The 17554-nt window shown below is 44.7% G+C and overlaps 1 protein-coding gene across 2 annotated transcripts in view; it reads right to left on the reverse strand.

The window, feature by feature from the left end:
- FECH (ferrochelatase) overlaps window positions 1–17554 on the reverse strand; it is a 37543-nt gene that overhangs the window by 19275 nt on the left and 714 nt on the right. For both annotated transcript variants that reach the window (XM_019463940.2, XM_019463941.2), the window contains exons 2-4: window positions 12133–12259; window positions 6548–6667; window positions 4823–4971 (exon numbers count right to left, since the gene is read on the reverse strand). In XM_019463940.2, coding sequence (XP_019319485.2) covers window positions 4823–4971; window positions 6548–6667; window positions 12133–12259 — 396 coding nt within the window. The remainder of the gene's footprint in view (window positions 1–4822; window positions 4972–6547; window positions 6668–12132; window positions 12260–17554) is intronic.

The raw sequence follows: 17554 nt of genomic DNA on the forward strand, positions 1-17554 counted from the left end.
CTCTTTTCACCTTCCAAAAGCTGCAGCCTCAATGCCTGGGGCCTGGGAGTTTGTTGCAGACAAGAGAGGTGGAGGGGACACCCTTGCAGATAAAGGCAGGGTGGTGGCCTCACTCTGAAGTGAGGGTGAGTAAAATACTCTGGAAGGAACAGATAAGACTGGCTAAACTGTTCACTGAAGATGGCCTGCACAAGCGGACTGTAGGCAAGTGGCATTGTGCTCCCTCTCTGACCAGGCCTGTCCCGAGGAAAGAACAAATGTCTCCCAAAGATCCCTCGCCAGTTGGGATGGGTTTCACACCGCAGCTGGAGGTCACCGGCAGGAGCACAGGGACAGAAATAGCCTACGGATGTTGACCAACACAGCTGGCAGGGGGCGCATCTGCTCTGGTGAGACCAAAACACACGACTCACTGGCCCAGCCTAGTCCACCCTTGGAGCCACTGCCCAGCAAACAGTCTTTGGTGAGACCCAGGAAAAGAAAAAAAAAAAAGAACTCAGAATTGGATTTTTGAACAGTGAAACTTCATTCATTTCCAGCCCATCAGTTTAGCTCCATAACAGTTCAAATGTCTGATTTGTGCGTGACTCTTTGAGAGAAAGGTGTGAAATATATAGCATAATGCTTTTTAATTTGTATCACATCACGAGCCCTATGCCCTGGACGAATAATACTAAACGCTCACAGTTAAGGAATTTTTGTCACATACGCTGCCCCAGGCTGATGCCTTTCGGGATTATCGTATTGAATATTCACAATGATCCCAGAAGTGGGGCTCTGTTACCACCCCCATTTTCAAGATGCTGCTTCGTGGGGTAAGTCATCTGCCTAAAGTCCTACAACCAGGACTAGGGAAGCCAGCCCCGTCTGAAAGGAGCCACCCTCCTCCCCATCAAGCATCCTGTAAAGAACAGAGTTCTACAAAAAAAAAAAAAAAAAAAAAAAGAACAGAGTTCTACAGGATAGCACGTACGGCTTCGTGAAAAGCGGTCAGATTCTACGTAACTAAACGATCATCTTTTGAATGTATTTTAGATTTACTTTTGTGAAATGATTATACTTCTCATTTATTTCCTTCTGTATTCCCTAAATTCCTATAATGTGGTGTAGCCACATGAAACCAGTTCCAAGTTATATTCCCTCATAAAACTGACCCTGTGAGTTAGTAGTCAATTCTATGCAAAGCTAGTGCAAGCTGCAATTTCTATACCAGCCACCAAGCCACAACTACTTCCCTAAAAAATGAGAGCTTGAGGGGTGTCAGGGTGGCTCAGTCAGTTAAGCGTCCAACTCCTGATTTTGGCTCAGGTCATGATCTTGAGGTTCATGGAGTTTGAGCCCTTCATCGTTCTTTGTGAGGACGGCGTGCAGCCTGCTTGGGATTCTCTGTCTCTGCTCTTACCCCCTCCGTATGCATGTTCTCTCTCTCTCCCTCTCTTTCTCTCTCAAAACAGATAAAATAAACTTTTTTTAAAAATGAGAGCTTGAAACATTTCCGTCCATTATCATCACATTGTTTTGCCGAAAGAGAATCTTTCCCAATAAACAAATAGACACAGTTTAAAAGTATACTTTAGGGGCGCCTGGGTGGCTCAGTCGGTTGAGCATCCGACTTCGGCTCAGGTCATGATCTCACAGGTCGTGAGCTCGAGCCCCATGTCGGGCTCTGTGCTGACAGGTCAGAGCCTGGAGCCTGTTTCAGATTCTGTGTGTCTTTCTCTCTCTGCCCCCAACCCACTCACATTCTGTCTCCGTCTGTTTCAAAAGTAAATAAACATTAAAAATATTAAAAAAAAAAAAAAAAAAAGTATACTTTACAATTTTGTAGGAAAGTAGGAGAAGGGAGGAGGAAGAAGAAGGACAGGAACAGAGGAAAGGCAGAGAAGCCAGAAAGCGGAAAGGAAAAGCCATACCAAGGGGGTGAGGCACCTGGGTCTTTGTGACTGGGCTTCAGGTCCATCTGTGAAGTACACAGAATCTCTTCCTAGATAATGTGGGCGAGCCCCTGAAGGAGCCACAGAGCCACCCCTGAGAATCTGGGTCTTCGGCACAAAGCTCCCCCAAGGCAGTTTCCAAGCCTTGAAGCCACCTCATTTTTCCTACATCTGCATTCTGTGCGACCACCGGCCCTCATACTCGTTGTACGTAGCATCTCTCCGGTAAGTCTTACGAGGTCTTCTCTCTGTCACTTAACAGACGAGCCTGCAGCGGCGGTCCCTCCCACTGGCCTGGGAGCTCCTAAGTAGAAACCGCGGTTTTGAATACGAAAAGCAGTATCGAAGTGCCGAAATATCGAAGCAGTATCGAGAAGCAGGACCGAGAAGCACTCAAGGTGCCACTGACGAATCAACGAGTGGACATTCTTGGGCCTCGTTAAGCGCCACAGCCTTAACCCCACACCAGGTGTGCCAAAGCTGTCAGGGGGCCACCTACCATGCAGGCGACAGCAATAATTTAACTTGCCTGCTCACAGGGCTCCAAACGTGAACCACAGAGGACGGCGATAGGTCGCAGGGTCACCGGTACCAGAGCCCTCTCGGGACCAGGCCCTGGACAAACTTCCAAGTTCTAGAGGAACTAAAAGCAGCCCCCTAGAGAATTTACTCTCTGCCTCAGTGAAAACTACCAGGAAGCTCAGCTCCATGAAGGTAAGGGTGTGACTCACTCACTACTTTATCCCCCGTGTAGCCAGTGCTTATAAATACCCGGTGGTGGGGCTGGGTGGAAGGACGGACGGAAGTGGGAATGAATATGTGAACGAACAGGTACGTGAGTGAGCAAAAGGGCAAGTGAATGGCGTGAGGAAGGAGGAAGCATGATTGCTTGGGACATTAGTAAAGTGACTGGACAGGCAAGCCGCTGAGCTGCCGGTGCCTCAGACACCCTAAACTTATCCTCAAAGTTATAGTGAAGAATCAACTCCCTTCTTCACGTAAGTCTCTATAGGATAGAGGGTCATATGACCAATCACTCATGTTTTAAAAATCACTCTCACAGGGCCGCCTGGGTGGCTCGGTCGGTTAAGCGTCCGACTTCGGCTCAGGTCATGATCTCACGGTTCATGAGCTCGAGCCCCGCGTCAGGCTCTGTGCTGACAGCTCGAAGCCTGGAGCCTGCTTCGGATTCTGTGTCTCCCTCTCTCTCTGCCCCTCCCCTGCTCATGCTCTGTCTCTGTCTCAAAAATAAATAAAAACATTAAAAAAATTTAAAAATCACTCTCACAATTCTGACTATGAAAATGTGAAATGGATTATTACTATTCTTTGGTCCCTGCCAAAGCAGGGAATAATCCTAGAATCTAGATGACTGCAACTTCCTTTGTACTAGATGGCCGCAGATGGGAATAATCAGACGTCTGATAGTAAGTGGGGCAGTGGGTTAAATCCGGGTCATTCCATAGGACTCTTTCCAGGCCAACCCAGGAGGCTGGGGCCACGGCTGGCCTGTCTGGTCCGGACAACCCGGCAGCCCCAGCACGGAGGGGCGAGGAGGTGGGAAGGATGCCGTCCATCCACATTCCTTTTTCAACTCTAACAGCTCTGCTAGGGTCCTCGATGGTGATGGAGCCTGCACGACCAGGCCAACAGAAACAATGGCATGTTGCCACCTCCTCTGTCCACTGGAGACAGCAGAGCAATTGCAGATCTGATTCACACTAAACCTTTTATCGTGATAAACTGTTAATGACCAGAGAGACGGTTTCTTCTCTATCAGGTGGGTGAGTGTCCCTCGTCTAACATTTTCAAGATACGTTGTGGGACGTTGTGGGACGTGTGGCTGAACGGCAGTAAAAAATGCCCTTGAGCCACGGCCAAGGCAGGAAGCAAACTCAATACGCAGAAGCATGATTGAGCAATTTTCCAAGTGAGATGAGCTGAGGGCTACAGCCCTTGTCCCTGTGTGCGATGGGATGTGGTGGCTTCTGAGAGCAGCTTGAGGTGACACTTAGAGGTGTTTTCTCAGAGAAGAGGGAAATGCTTTTGGGCCTGCCTGGTGGGGCCACTGTCCTTGAGGGTGGCCACTGTGTCACACGCCTGTCCTGATCTGGAAGCCCCAAGATGTATCTGTAATGAATGTATCTCATGTGTCCTAACATGCACATTTTTTGATTGAACATTTCCCATACTGGTGCACACCCGCAACAGACATGGTCTCAAAACTACCCGGCAGAGTTTTTGTCTTAGTATATATAAAAACAATGGTGGGTCCCACAATCAATGGCGTCTGGAATGCAATTAAACACGGCACTTACAATTCATTCCTATAGTGACTGCTGCATTCTGCACATTATTATTCTGCCTTAGCAGTTCTCGGAGGACAGTCTCCAGACACGCACAATCCTCTTTTCAGGACCTCGCACTAGCTGGTGTTGCCGAGAGCCGAGAACAGTCGCTGAAGATGCTTACGGTCTCGCGGCTGCACGACGGCAGCTAATTCTGCTCTGTTGATCGAATCATCTCTCCACACAGAAAGAAAAAGCAGTGACAGCAGCCCCAAGACTTCTTTCCAGAGCAATGACATACGCATCTTGTATACATGGGATGTGGCCTCTTCCTTATAACCTAGCCCAACTTTACACACACACCAAGCTTCCTTTTGAAACCAATGTTCCAAACCTTGGGCTCTTCCATATCTAACATAAGGAAGGAACAGGCTCCACAGCCAAGGCCAGGATAGTGCCTCGAGAACTGAGCTAAGTGATCACATGCCATGTAGGAACCCCCGCAAACCGACAGAACTCCATGTTCCGTCCAATAGCATTTGGAACTTTGTACCTACTTTGAAAGAACAAAACTGAGATGTTAGTGAAGAAACACTGTACCTGTGTTGGGGGATAAGTCATCTAGCAGCTTCACCATGCCTTCTCCCTGCTTGGAAGTCCACATCTTGATGGGGGACCCGCCTCCGATCCTGCGGTATTGCTCCTGAATTTTGGGGGTCCGGCGTTTGGCGATGATTGGTGCCAGCTTACTAAATCATTTAACAGGTAGGTAAGTGGCTTTTGTTCCACCTTAGCAACCTCAGAAACTACTCAATAGAAAAGATAAGCAAAATTGTAAGAAGAGCCTAAGAAGATCAAGCCTTTAAAAATAGAGGCTTGAGGTCATTGACGACAGCCAGCTCTTTTGGCCTCGATTAGAGACAAGAAAACAAAACACTCTCTGGGGATTAGCCACCTCTGCCCCACGAGTTCCTCTCACAACTCACCCTGAAGATTCAGGACACCACTCAGGCGCAGGCCCTAGATGTGGGCCAGCCACTATCTTAATACTTCCTGATCCTACACCTAGCAGGAACTAGGATATATAAGACATTGGGAAGCAAAAAATACTCTTACTTTAAGAAAATGTATTAAAAAAAAAAAAGAAAAAAAATGTATATTAATCACAGATACATTTGAATATGTGAGCAAAGTTGAATGCACAGCACAGGAATGTTCATTGCAACACTGTAAACAACATAGATGTCCACCAGTGAGCCACTGGTTAAATAAATTAAGTTATGACCAGGCAAGGCATTCTATACAGTCATGAAAAAAAATAATAAACCGGGCCTATATAATCTGTTATAGAATAATTTCCAAGATACATTGTTAATTTAAAAAAAAAATAGCAAAGTGTTAAATAATATACATAAGTACATTCCCATCTGTGTTAAAAAGGACAGGGGAGATATATATGTGCATATATACATATACATCTATATTTATAGATATTTAGACAAGCACATGCTTGGATATGCATGGACTGTTTCTGGATTGTCACCAGAAATACATCTGTACAATTGCAGATTTCTGTATTTCTGGTTACATCTGTAACCTCCATGGTGGGTAACCGGGAGGCTGGAGTTCAAGAAAAGAGACACTTGCTTTTTACTGTGAACATGTTTATGCTGTTTGCATTTTTTTATCACGTGCATGTATAAATTTTTCATTACAAAAACCTACTTTAAAAGAGAAAGAAAAGAAAGAAGGAGGGAGGCTTGAAAGGAAAAGGACAGCCACAATATTATTAATGAATAATAATCATTGCTTCCCTGAGTATTAATCAGCTGTTGAGGGTCAAGTACAGATATATCAGTAACAATCTTTAAAGGGACATCAGGGGTGCCTGGCTGGCTCAGTCGGTTGAGTGGCCAACTCTTGATTTTGACTCAGGTCATGATTCCAGAGTCGTGGGATGGAGCCTATTTAAGATTCTCTCTCCCTCCCTCTCCCTCTGCCCCTCACTCCTGCTTGTATGCTCTCCCTAAAATAAAATTTAAAAAAAATTTAAAGGGACATCAGGTGTGTCAAGACAACTGCCATTTCCAGAGCTCTAGGGAGGAAAGGGCTCAAGGAGAGGCCCCCCAACTTGCTTTCTCTCTCCCCTGCATTTCTCTCAACATCATATCCTTCTTATACAATGGAAAATAATGATGCTGCTCTAGTCACCACCAGATGGGCACAAAAACCATTTATTTTCTGTAACTATAGAACTGACGTACACGTAAGGCAAGATGCACTACACAAGTTAGGAATAAGTGCAGGTGTTTCCACGCGTCTTACTTTTGAATAGGAAGCGTCATCAAGTCTCGGTCCAGGAAGAGCCTCAAAAGGAAGTCGTGAACATCTCCCAGGGTTTCAGGGCCCCCCATGTTCAGCATTAATATTCCAGTCTTCGGCTTCCTACATAAAATAAAATGCAGTTGACTTGTAGCTTTTTATTTTTCTGTAAGGGACACTGTTGGTTCAGCTAGCAAACTCAACATCCAATCTGTTCAGAGGTACAAACCTACAGATCTTTTCACTGCTATCACCGGGCTGCGTATCTGGGAATGCACAATGCCTCCGGTTCTGCACGGTCCCAGTTCTGACTCTGACCTTGGTCTCCCAGCTCCATCCATGGCACTGGTCTTCTCTGGGCTTGAAATGTTTCCCCATTAAGTTGTCAGTTCTGAACAAAAATCCCTCCCATTCTTTAAGGACTGAGAGTCAGGGTATAAAGCTCAAATTGTCCTGAGGCTGAAGCAAACGTTTATGTGAATGCCTTCCAGATATACAAATTACTTGGTCTCTCCAAACTTAAGTCTCCTTGTATACAGGGAGTCCAGCAACGACCTCAAAAGGTTGTTTTGAGAATAGACAGCATAGTTATTTAGCATGATGTGGAACATATAGTAAGTTCTATCATACACAGAGAAACCATGGGTTTCCCTTTTAAACCTCCACAGTATAGGGGCGCCTGGGTGGCTCAGTCGGTCGAGCGGCCGACTTCGGCTCAGGTCACGATCTCGCGGTCCATGAGTTCGAGCCCCGCGTCGGGCTCTGTGCTGACAGCTCGGAGCCTGGAGCCTGTTTCGGATTCTGTGTCTCCCTCTCTCTGACCCTCCCCCGTTCATGTTCTGTCTCTCCCTGTCTCAAAAATAAATAAACGTTAAAAAATTTTGAAAAAAAAATAAAATAAAATAAAATAAACCTCCACAGTATAATAACCAGCCCATCTCTCATTCTTTTATCTGCTCCTTTCCCTTTAAACTATTATTATTGACAAATGATTTCTTGCTACTCTGCTTCCTTCTCCAGAGCCTGCTGTTCCCCCGCAGTGTCTCCTGTACGATAAAGTACACCTCTCACTTTGCACTCACCTCTCGATCCTCTACCTAGAGCGACTGCTTAAGGGATTCTGGCAAGAAATTGCTCTTACTCAAATAGGTCCCAGGCTAAAGAATCAAGCACTGAAGGAACAAGAAGAAGCAAAAAGAAAATCAAGTAGTTTGGGGGAAGTTAAATCAACAAAAGGACCATGCCAGCTCTGAACCTCTAAAACCCAGAGGAGCTCTGGACCCTGCACAGACTAAAGTGAGTCAGGCCGGGATGAGTTCTCCATTCCTAAACACCTTCAGGGGGCAAGAAGGGGCCAGAGTGGGACCAGGTGCCGCCCGCATGCTTCCGGTAGCCGCCGGAAGCCCAAGGCTAGAGACATGGAACCATGGGGTCAGAGCCTGAGATGAGGCCCTGGAGAACTGGGGGCCGTGCAGTGAAAGAGTCTGCAGGTGGGGACACTACAGGACAAGGAGTGTTTCTTCCATTCATGGTTTTTTGGTTTTGTTTTTTTTTTTTTGGCATTTGTAAAAATGTAGATATAATTTAGATACCATAAAGTTTTCCATTTTAAAATACAATTCAGTGCTTTCTAATATACACACAAAGTTATGCAACCATAACAACTCTCTAATTCCTGAACATTTTCATCACCCCCCAAAAATATTCCCACATACTAGAACCATTCCCCATCCTCCCTCTGTCTCATTCTTGGCAACTAATCCTCCGCTTTCTCAGTCTATGCATTTGCCTATTCATAGAAATGGAATCACATGACATGTGGCCCTTTGGGCCTGGTTTCTTTCACTTGGCATAAAATGTTCAAAGTTCATCCACGTGACAGCGTGAATCAGTACTTCTTTCCTTTTTATGGCTGAATAATACTCCACAGCACGGATGGATGTACTCTCCATTCACTCTTGATAAAGCAGTGAGAAACAACCAGCCTGAAGTTTAGTTTAAACTCCACTGGTACAAAGGCTGAGGGGTCCCGCTGTCTAAGCCTCCTATATCAAGGCCACCTCCAGCTACCGCAGTGACTAAGCCAATCCTGCAGACATGAATCCTGTTTGGAAGACTGTCCCTAATGTGTGCTAAAGCCAATGAGATCAGGATGACGTTTTAATTGCAATTTTTAAACAAGTGCTAACAACACTTGGGATAATGTTACGCAGCAGAGTGTGTCAAATTCATACAGGAAGAAACTGTTTTCTTGCCAAACATACTACAGGTGAATGAGGTAGAAATCTGAATTCTCAACCTAAATTTGCAAAACAAGCTGAGGCAAAATTGCTGGGGTTAGCGGAATGCTGCATTCCAGTGAAGTCAGAGATCTCCTAATTTAGACCCCACTGTAAGGACAAACTAAGTTCGCCTTTCACATCACTGTCTTAGACAGCATTTCTCTTCCTCAGCACCACTGACATTTTCGGCTGGATGAGTCTTTGCTGTGGAGGGCTATGGTGTATGTTGCAGGGTTCTAGTAGCATCCCAGCCTCTACTTGCCGGAAAGCACGGCACACACCCCGTCCCAGTTGTGACAACCAAAAACGTCTCCAGACACAGCCATTGCCAAATATGTTGGAGGTGGGGAACATCCCACTCCCCTACTGAGAACCACTGGGTTAGAGGAAGGGGGTTTCATCTCCTTTTTACTAAGCAACTACTCTGGAGGATGTCATTGTCCCACAACTTTCCCACCTCCTCTCACCAAAAGTCCTATCAATGAATTAACAAGCTGGTGTTTAGGTTTTTTTCTTAAATCCTAAAAATTCCAGATTCATTATATTGTGAAATTGTAAAATGCTCCCTTAATCTTTCCACTTAGACCACCCGTGCTCTGAGATCCTGTCTCTCACCCTCAAAATCTGTGACTCACAATAAATTAAGCGCATTTTTCCATGGATTGCTGCCAGTTAACAGATTACTGGTTAAGAAACCCCAGGCTAAGAGACTTACCTAAGCCATAGAGGGTATCAATGTGCAAACGAGATTTAGAACTGCTTTTCATCTATAACACCTGAGCTCAGAACAAGAGTGGCTTTAAATTGGATATGACTCTGCCCTGCAAACCCATGTTTTATAAACCGTGTTGATCTTACACATGAAAGTGATGCACATGATTTGGAAATACCTAAATACACGTGCACTTAATTCAAAACTGTGTTATGCATGACGAATGGCGCATTAGCTGCCCTAGTCTGACACCCTCTATTCGAGAATGCGAAGTGCAAAGCCTTAGCCATGGTCTCTGTTCTCCTCTCCTCCAGACAGAGCCCATCTGAGACCAAGCTCTGAATGTCAAGTTCCCTTTGTTTGAACGTAAAAGTGTAAATAGGGGAACATATTTAAAACTTCTCGCTTGAAAAGGTTTCAACATTCTGCCATTTTTATATTCTGGGACTCTCAAAATAGGTTTTTCCTTTGAGCTACTAATTGTACATAACAGAAACGTAAGATCATCAATTAATAAAGAAACAGAATCATTCAATTATACTGTATATAGTCAGCACCAAGATAAAGACACAAATTCTACCTCTTCATGAAACCTCCAAGATGTAATTGGCCTGAGGATCTATGCTGCCTCTAGAACAGGGTTTGGGAAACTACAGCCCACGGGCCAGATCTGTACATACACACCCTGCCTATTTTTGTAAATAAAGTTTTATTGGAACACAGCTCCACTCATTATTTTACATAGTCGCTAAGGCTGCTTTCACATTATAACAGCAGAGTTGAATAGCAGCAAAAGAGACCACATGGCCCACTATCTATCCCTTTACAGGCGAGTCGGCTGACCCCCGGTCTAGTGGAGGTCTCATCTGGTATAGTCTGAGCACTGCGCAGCACGAGGCCTTCAGGTCTGGCACCAGAATGATATACAGAAACACTGATCACTTCATCATCTCTACTATTTTAAAACTAGGAAGAATGCAAGTGCCCCATAACATGGGAATGGGTAAATAAACTGTGATTTCATAAAATACTCGTATGCTATTAACATAATGGGGAATATTTACATTTATATGGTAGATATATTATTAAATTTAAAAAGAAGAAATTTAAAAAATACTATGTGCACGACTGTCACATTTTGGTAAATATTTACTGAATAAATATCAATCGGTACAGACATAGACACAAAACACTGGGTGGTGGGATTATCGGTGATTTTTTTAAATCTTTTTTTCGCCTGTCTACATGTCCTAAAATGAACCCATTTCTTTGGTATAAAGATGATACAAAATTACTTAATGGAATTTAGACATTTTTAGATTTTTATTTAATTTAATGATATTAAGGTTATATTATTGGCTTTTGCTACTAGGATAATATAGCAATGAAATAATTTTTCTCCCCGGGTTCCACACTGAATCAGTTCTTCAGGTTACATCAAATACTCACCCTAAACCCTAAGGACTTAAAGCACTTTGGACCATGGCTAAGGTGAGAAAAGCGGGGCTGTGGGGACACACAGGAACGGTGTCCAGGCTGCCAGGACAGAGACAGCGTCCCTGCTTCCTGTTTTCCTCACCAGATTCGATCACTTAGGAGGCCAGAGAGTGGAAAAGAGATGATCTGAGGCCCCACCTCTAATGCTCTATCCCCCTTCAAACCTCAGTTTACTCAGTCAGTAAACCTCAGTTTACTTCAGTCAACGTACCCAAGTTCACACAATGAAAAATAACAACCACAAAATAGGACTATTTTCATAGCTCTATCGCTAGAGGAACCAACCGTCAAGGAGTTACTAGTTTGCAACCCGTCTCCTTCTTTTGCTCAGCTAGCGTTAAGGTGGGCTATTTCTAGGCACCCAGCTAAACAACTGCCCGTTCGAGTCCTGTGCTGCCCCTGTATGAGAGGAAGACCTAAGAAGAGCTGTGGCTTCCATGATGGACGAGGAGGCCCAGAACAACGCCAGGCCTGCTGACATCCACCCGCAAACAGCAGGGGTGACGTCCGAAACAGGTACTTTATCCCTTTAATAAATCACAAATCGTATTATGTCATTTCGAATTCTGCTCACCCTGTTAACAGTGGAAAACAATGGCAGGGTTTACTAGATAAATTCTTGACGGATTAGTCACTCCTTATCCTAAACAGAACATACATTTCATAGGTATAATTATGTTAGTTTCATAAACACATTTCTAGTGTCCATGAAATTTGTGTTACATGACATATTCCAGAACTAAATTCCTACATGATCTGCAGACTGCTGGTCCTGAGTTACGTGTCCTTTAACAAAAGCCCTGTGGGATTTTTATTTGTCAATCATATCTCAAAAAAGCCGGGGAAAAAAATTTTAACAACAATTTTTTAAATCTATAAAAATTCCCCCAAAATGTTAAAACCTTAGCGGTGTGTGTGCGTGTGTGGGTGCAACTTGTAGCCTTCCAGCTACTGAAAGAAAGCCAAGAAAACAACACTGCACTCCTTCCACACTAGCATTCCCCCGCAGCTTTCCTCTTAAGGCAGCCTGTATCCACTCACTGGCGTCTGCATCAACAAAAAAAGGTTCTTATTAGTACCTAAAATTAGATTCATACCTCTTCCCCGGTTGAACTTGAGGTTCTGGGCTTCTGGTACGCTGGGCTGTTTCTGTGGCAGCTGCTGCCGTGGCTCCAATCGACTGGCCCCTCCACGGTTGGCGGGCCCTTGAGCTTCCAGGCACCACTGTGACAAAAGTAAAAGTAGCAGCATGAAATCCGGCTGGGAAGCAATGTCTTTGGAGGGGGTCCTCCGAGCAGAAGTCCTGGACTTAAAATTTAAAGAGACGCTATAGCACAGGTGATTTCCCCGGCGTTTCTCGGCACTCAAGCCCTCTCTGCCGGGGGTGGGGTGGCGCCTCCTGGGATGGCTTCTCAGGACCTGCACGGAGCCTTTTGAGAAACACACCTTCTCACTCTGCCCTGGCAGATTCTGACGTGATCCCTCAGGAGAATCACCGCATGCATACGGAAGTTAGTGCGCTGCTCACACGAAAGGGAGAAGCCGCGGGACGTGTTCAGAGCCACTGGTTTACGGGGTGTTACTTGAGCCAGCTTTCAACCAGTTGCACAGACCTCGCATCTGCCTATAAGCCTCCTCCAATAAAGCACCAGGGCTGAGAACCCCAGCACTGCCCTTGGACACTGACAAGGGTGGGGGGTTCTACTTTAGAGGGCCCCTTCTGGCCCTCCTCGTGCTGCAGCCTCCCCCACAGGGTATGCAGTCTGCACAGCCAAAGACCCATGGACCCCAGAGCCCATGACCTACATTCCTGACCAGGCTCCCCATACCCAGAATTCCCTGTCCCCAAAAGCCCACACCCACTCCAGGGACTGTACAGGCCTCTTTCCTAGCTCTATTCTCCCGAAAGCTGATTGTGCCATCAGTGCGAGCAATTCTTGACCTAAGGGAAGCTATTTGCAGGAGCAAGAATAGAACCTGAACCTAGACTGGAGTGTCCACATGGGTGAATGCACAAGACTCTTCACAATTCAGGGCACAGCTGGCAGTGGAAAGAGAAGCAGGGAAGCCTACAGAGCAGAGGCGACGCTCCCAAGGCCACGACACTTCTGTGGGAACTCTGAAGACTTCAACAGTTCACCCTTCCAGATCATTACGAAGGTCTATTTGGCAGTATTGGAGAACAGAACATACTTCACAGCTTGTTAGCGGGCGATCCCACATATGATACACGGGTCTCCGTGTGCACTCTTGTCCTGTGCCCCGCCAGAGTCAGCTGTGGGCCTGGAGAACCCACCTGGACTGAGAAGTCCATGGGCCATACTTAGTTGTACCATGAAGAATATTCATCCTTAAATGGCATACAGTGAAATTAAACTGAAGCTATACAATAGACACTCAAGGTAGCAATGGGGGGACGGTGGTTACTGCTGTGCCCCACACCGTACACATGACCCATTCTCAAACCAGCCGATTTGAAACCAGCTTGAGATCAGTCTCCTTCTGCCCTCCTCCTCCTCCTTCTAAGTCAGAGTCCCGGTGAGGAACTCGGGCTGTGGACCAGCAGTTCTGACCTCATGCAGCTCTGACACTTACCAGCAACGTGACTGGGGCCAGGCTATATATTTTCGAGCCTTAGTTTCCCCGGTAAAATGACAACACCCTGCAATCAGGATCCTTGTGACGATTACAGCAGGTAAGACCAGCGATGCACTCTGCACAGCACCTGCCACGTACGATTAGTGCTGGCATTGGTTTCATTTGGAAGTGTCTAGGGCATAGGGACTATACCTGCTCTGATGTTTTTTCACCTACCCTGCCTATAAAATATAGGAGAATGGTATCTCCAGATTTCCAACTCTCCATATTGTGCACATTCCCAACAGAGCCAATTACGTGAGCTTGTGCTGAATAGTCCTTATTAACTCAAAGTGGAAGTGCAAAGATTGACATATAGAAGTTCAATTCTGCTCAAATGAAGTCTCAAGCCAACTCGCAGCTCCTTATTTTAGACAAGTTCAATTCTGAACTGCATGAGATGTAACCGGGTTCTCAATCAGGCCACAATGTCTGCGATTCCTGGTATGAATGAGATATTGGATTCCATGGGGTACTAGAATAGAATTTAGGCATTACATGATTTGACTGCTGGTGATAAGCCTTCCTCCTGTGAATCTTAAAAACGGAGTGGCAGAAGGGAATCCGGGTGAGACCAGAGTCATCAACTAGTACATTAGTATTTCCTAGCACAATTTGGGAGGGTAGTTTTTCAAGTTGTCATGCCCTATACTTAACAAAATCCTCTTCTCTGTGGCCGAACAAATTCTCAGAAGGCAATGCTGCTAATAATGGATCCTTTGTGCTCAGGACGTAGGGTTAGTACACCCCCCTCTCAAGGACTTCTCTGTAACACTCCTCTCCCCTAATGATCTGAAGGTTCCAAAGAAACTAAGAGTAGTCCCTGACCAAACGACCAACAGACATGTAGCTAAAGGAGTTTTAAGTAATTGTTCAAAGGACGAGCTGAGACTCCTGAAGACACTCAGTTCACAGCTTACGAGAAATCCAAGGGCACAGACAGCATTGTATAGCATAGAGCATATGTTCCAGAGCCAGAGACATCTAGCAGAAATCCCAGATAGGACCAAACAGGCTGTGTGTGGGAGTAGTTGGGCAACTCAAAGAACTACTCCCTTTTCCCATCTGTATGATGGTGATCAGGCCAACCCTGCAGGGCTGTTGTGAACATCAGGAAAAAAAAATCTTTACATCTATGTCCAGACCCAAGAACAGTGCCTGGCACACTGCATATGGTTAAGAAGTAAGAATACTCAACAGCAGGGACTTGCCCACTTATGAACTGAGACCAGGTATTCTAACCCTATTTATTTTTTTCTAATTTTGTAAACGTTTGCTCATTTTTGATAAAGACGGAGCGCGAGTGGGGGAGGGGCAGAGAGAGACACACACAGAATCTGAAGCAGGCTCCAGGCTCTGAGCTGTCAGCACAGAGCCTGATGAGGGGCTCGAACTCACGGACTGTGAGATCATGACCTGAGCTGAAGTCAGACGCTTAATCGACTGAGCCACCCAGGGACCCCTTCTACCCCTACCTATGACATTAACTGCTGGTCTACCTTTTAAAGGCCTACAAACCATAAAAGCTATAAAACTAGGAAAATGCAGAAGAGAATATAAAGAAAGCAAAACTTTGTAACTCCTGGACAAATCCAAAAGGTGAAGCATTCAAAAGTATATATATGATTTAAGAGGTTCATGGGTATTAACTGGTTCTCCAAAATCAAATTATTTAATATTTTGGATGCTTAGGGGTAGGGCAGGGGAGGTTATAAAGCAAGGCACACAAGTACTTTAATATATAATGAAGCCATTTTTTTTAAGTTTATTTATTTATTTTGAGAGAGAGAAAGAGAGAGAGAGAAAGGAGGGTGGGGGGACAGGGGCAGAGAGAGAGGGAGACAGAGAATCCTAAGCAGGCTGTGCATTGCAGAGCCTGATGTGAGGCTTGAACTCACAAACTGTGAGATCATGACCTGAGCCAAAGTCGGATGCTTAACCGACTGAGCCACCCAGGCACCCCAGAGCCACTTCCTATCACATAGGAGATGAGATTTATTTCAAAAGGTACTTATAAAAATAGGTAACATTTTAAAAACTAACAAATAACTGGGGCACCTGGGTGGCTCAGTCAGTTAAGCATCCGACTCCTGATTTTGGCTCAGGTCATGATCTCACAGTTCACGAGTCTGAGCCCCACGTCGGGCTCGGCACTGAGCCTGCTTGGGATTCTCTCTCTCCCTCTCTGTCTCTGTCTCTCCCCTGCTCTCTCAAAAATAAGTAAATAAAGTTTAGAAAGTTAAAATTAACTTAAATAACATCCAATATTGTGATTATTAATAAACATTTGGGGAGGGGAGGCTTTAAAAAAAGAATTATTTTCTGGTATGGCACCAAAATGTTCTAATGTCCTTAATTAAAACACTGATATTCTTCTTCATTATTCTAGATTCTTTTTCTAATTATGAAAGACATGGGACGCTTGGGTGGCTCAGTTGGTTGAGCATCTGACTTTGGCTCAGGTCATGATCTCCTGGTTTATGGGTTCGAGCCCGGCGTTGGGCTCTGTGCTGACTTTCAGATCCTGGAGCCTGTTTCGGATTTTGTGTCTCCCTCTCTCTCTGCCCCTCCTCTGCTCATACTCTGTCTCTCAAAAATAAATAAACGTTAAAAAGAAAGAAAGAAAGAAAGAAAGAAAGAAAGAAAGAAAGAAAGAAAGAAAGAAAAAAGAAAGAAAGAAAGACAGACATATATGCTCAGTGTTGAAAATTTGGAAAGAAAAGGCAAAAAGAAAAAACAATAATTCATTAGTCTACCAACTTTCTAATTCAAAAATACATACAGTATATACAGTATGTGGCCCACGTCAGAGTTTATTGATTCCGTAACATGCTAAAAACTTAGTGTAAAACTTTGTTTTTGTACTTTTACTTTCCGAATTCATTTTCAGAAATACTACTCAATTTCTTCTAACTCAGATGTTAATTCCTTCATATCAACAAGATGATTAAAGTATTATAACTACATCTTAAAAATCAGAGTTCATAATTCAATTGGACTTCAAATCCACATTTGCTAGGGTTTCTGAATCCTTCCGCTTAGTTACTCATAATCTGGAACAAATCATTTAAAGCTTCTTAGATTGTTCTATGACCTCAAATCTAAAACCTGTAAGACTCTGCCACAGAAATGGCTGATGAAAGAAAAGGCTAATTCAATACATCTTTCAGGAACATTATTGGTACTGTGCTTCCTCTTCTTAAAAAAAAAAAAAAAAAAAAGATGCCTTTTGCTCCACGTACCCTTTGTGCCTTGGCCCTCACCACAAACTGGGTCTTTACTATCTTCCTCACAAAGGCACCTGTAATAAGATATGGAAATTCAAAGTGGATTCTCTCCATTCCCTCCTAGTAGGTGCCAGACTGAAGAATTTGGGAACTTCTTAGAAAAATAAAGCAGGTCTGTGTCCGGTCATCATTCAAATGCCTTAACTAAGCATCTTAGTGTGCCCCAGCCTTTCACATAATAACTGAACATTTAAGGGTCTCAATGTATCTACTGCATGACAGGCACTGTGCTACAAGTTTTACCGGCATCCAGCTAATCTTCATGCCAAGCCCGTGAAGTATATTACCTTTCTCCTTTCACCTTTACCAAAACTCAAGCCAGGTGAGTGTCTTACTCAAGGGGTCACAGTTAAAAATGCTGCAGAGTTAGTGTGCCAACCAGGTGTTTCTCGTGCAAACTCCTCAGCTCATCCTAGAAGCACCCTACATTCAAAATTTGCATGAGAAACATGTTGGGTTGTCACTAGATCTTGTTCGTTCTTCAAAAATCTCTAGGAAATACTAGCCCAGACTCCCTCGCAGTGGGTGCTACCTGCCTAAGGACAAGTGAGCACCGGGTGACGCCAGGGGCTAAGACAGAGGGGCAGTGGGCACA

This window comes from Panthera pardus, unplaced genomic scaffold (assembly GCF_024362965.1).
Source record: "Panthera pardus isolate Hobbes unplaced genomic scaffold, ASM2436296v1 HiC_scaffold_15, whole genome shotgun sequence".
NCBI classification, from domain to species: Eukaryota; Metazoa; Chordata; class Mammalia; order Carnivora; family Felidae; genus Panthera; species Panthera pardus.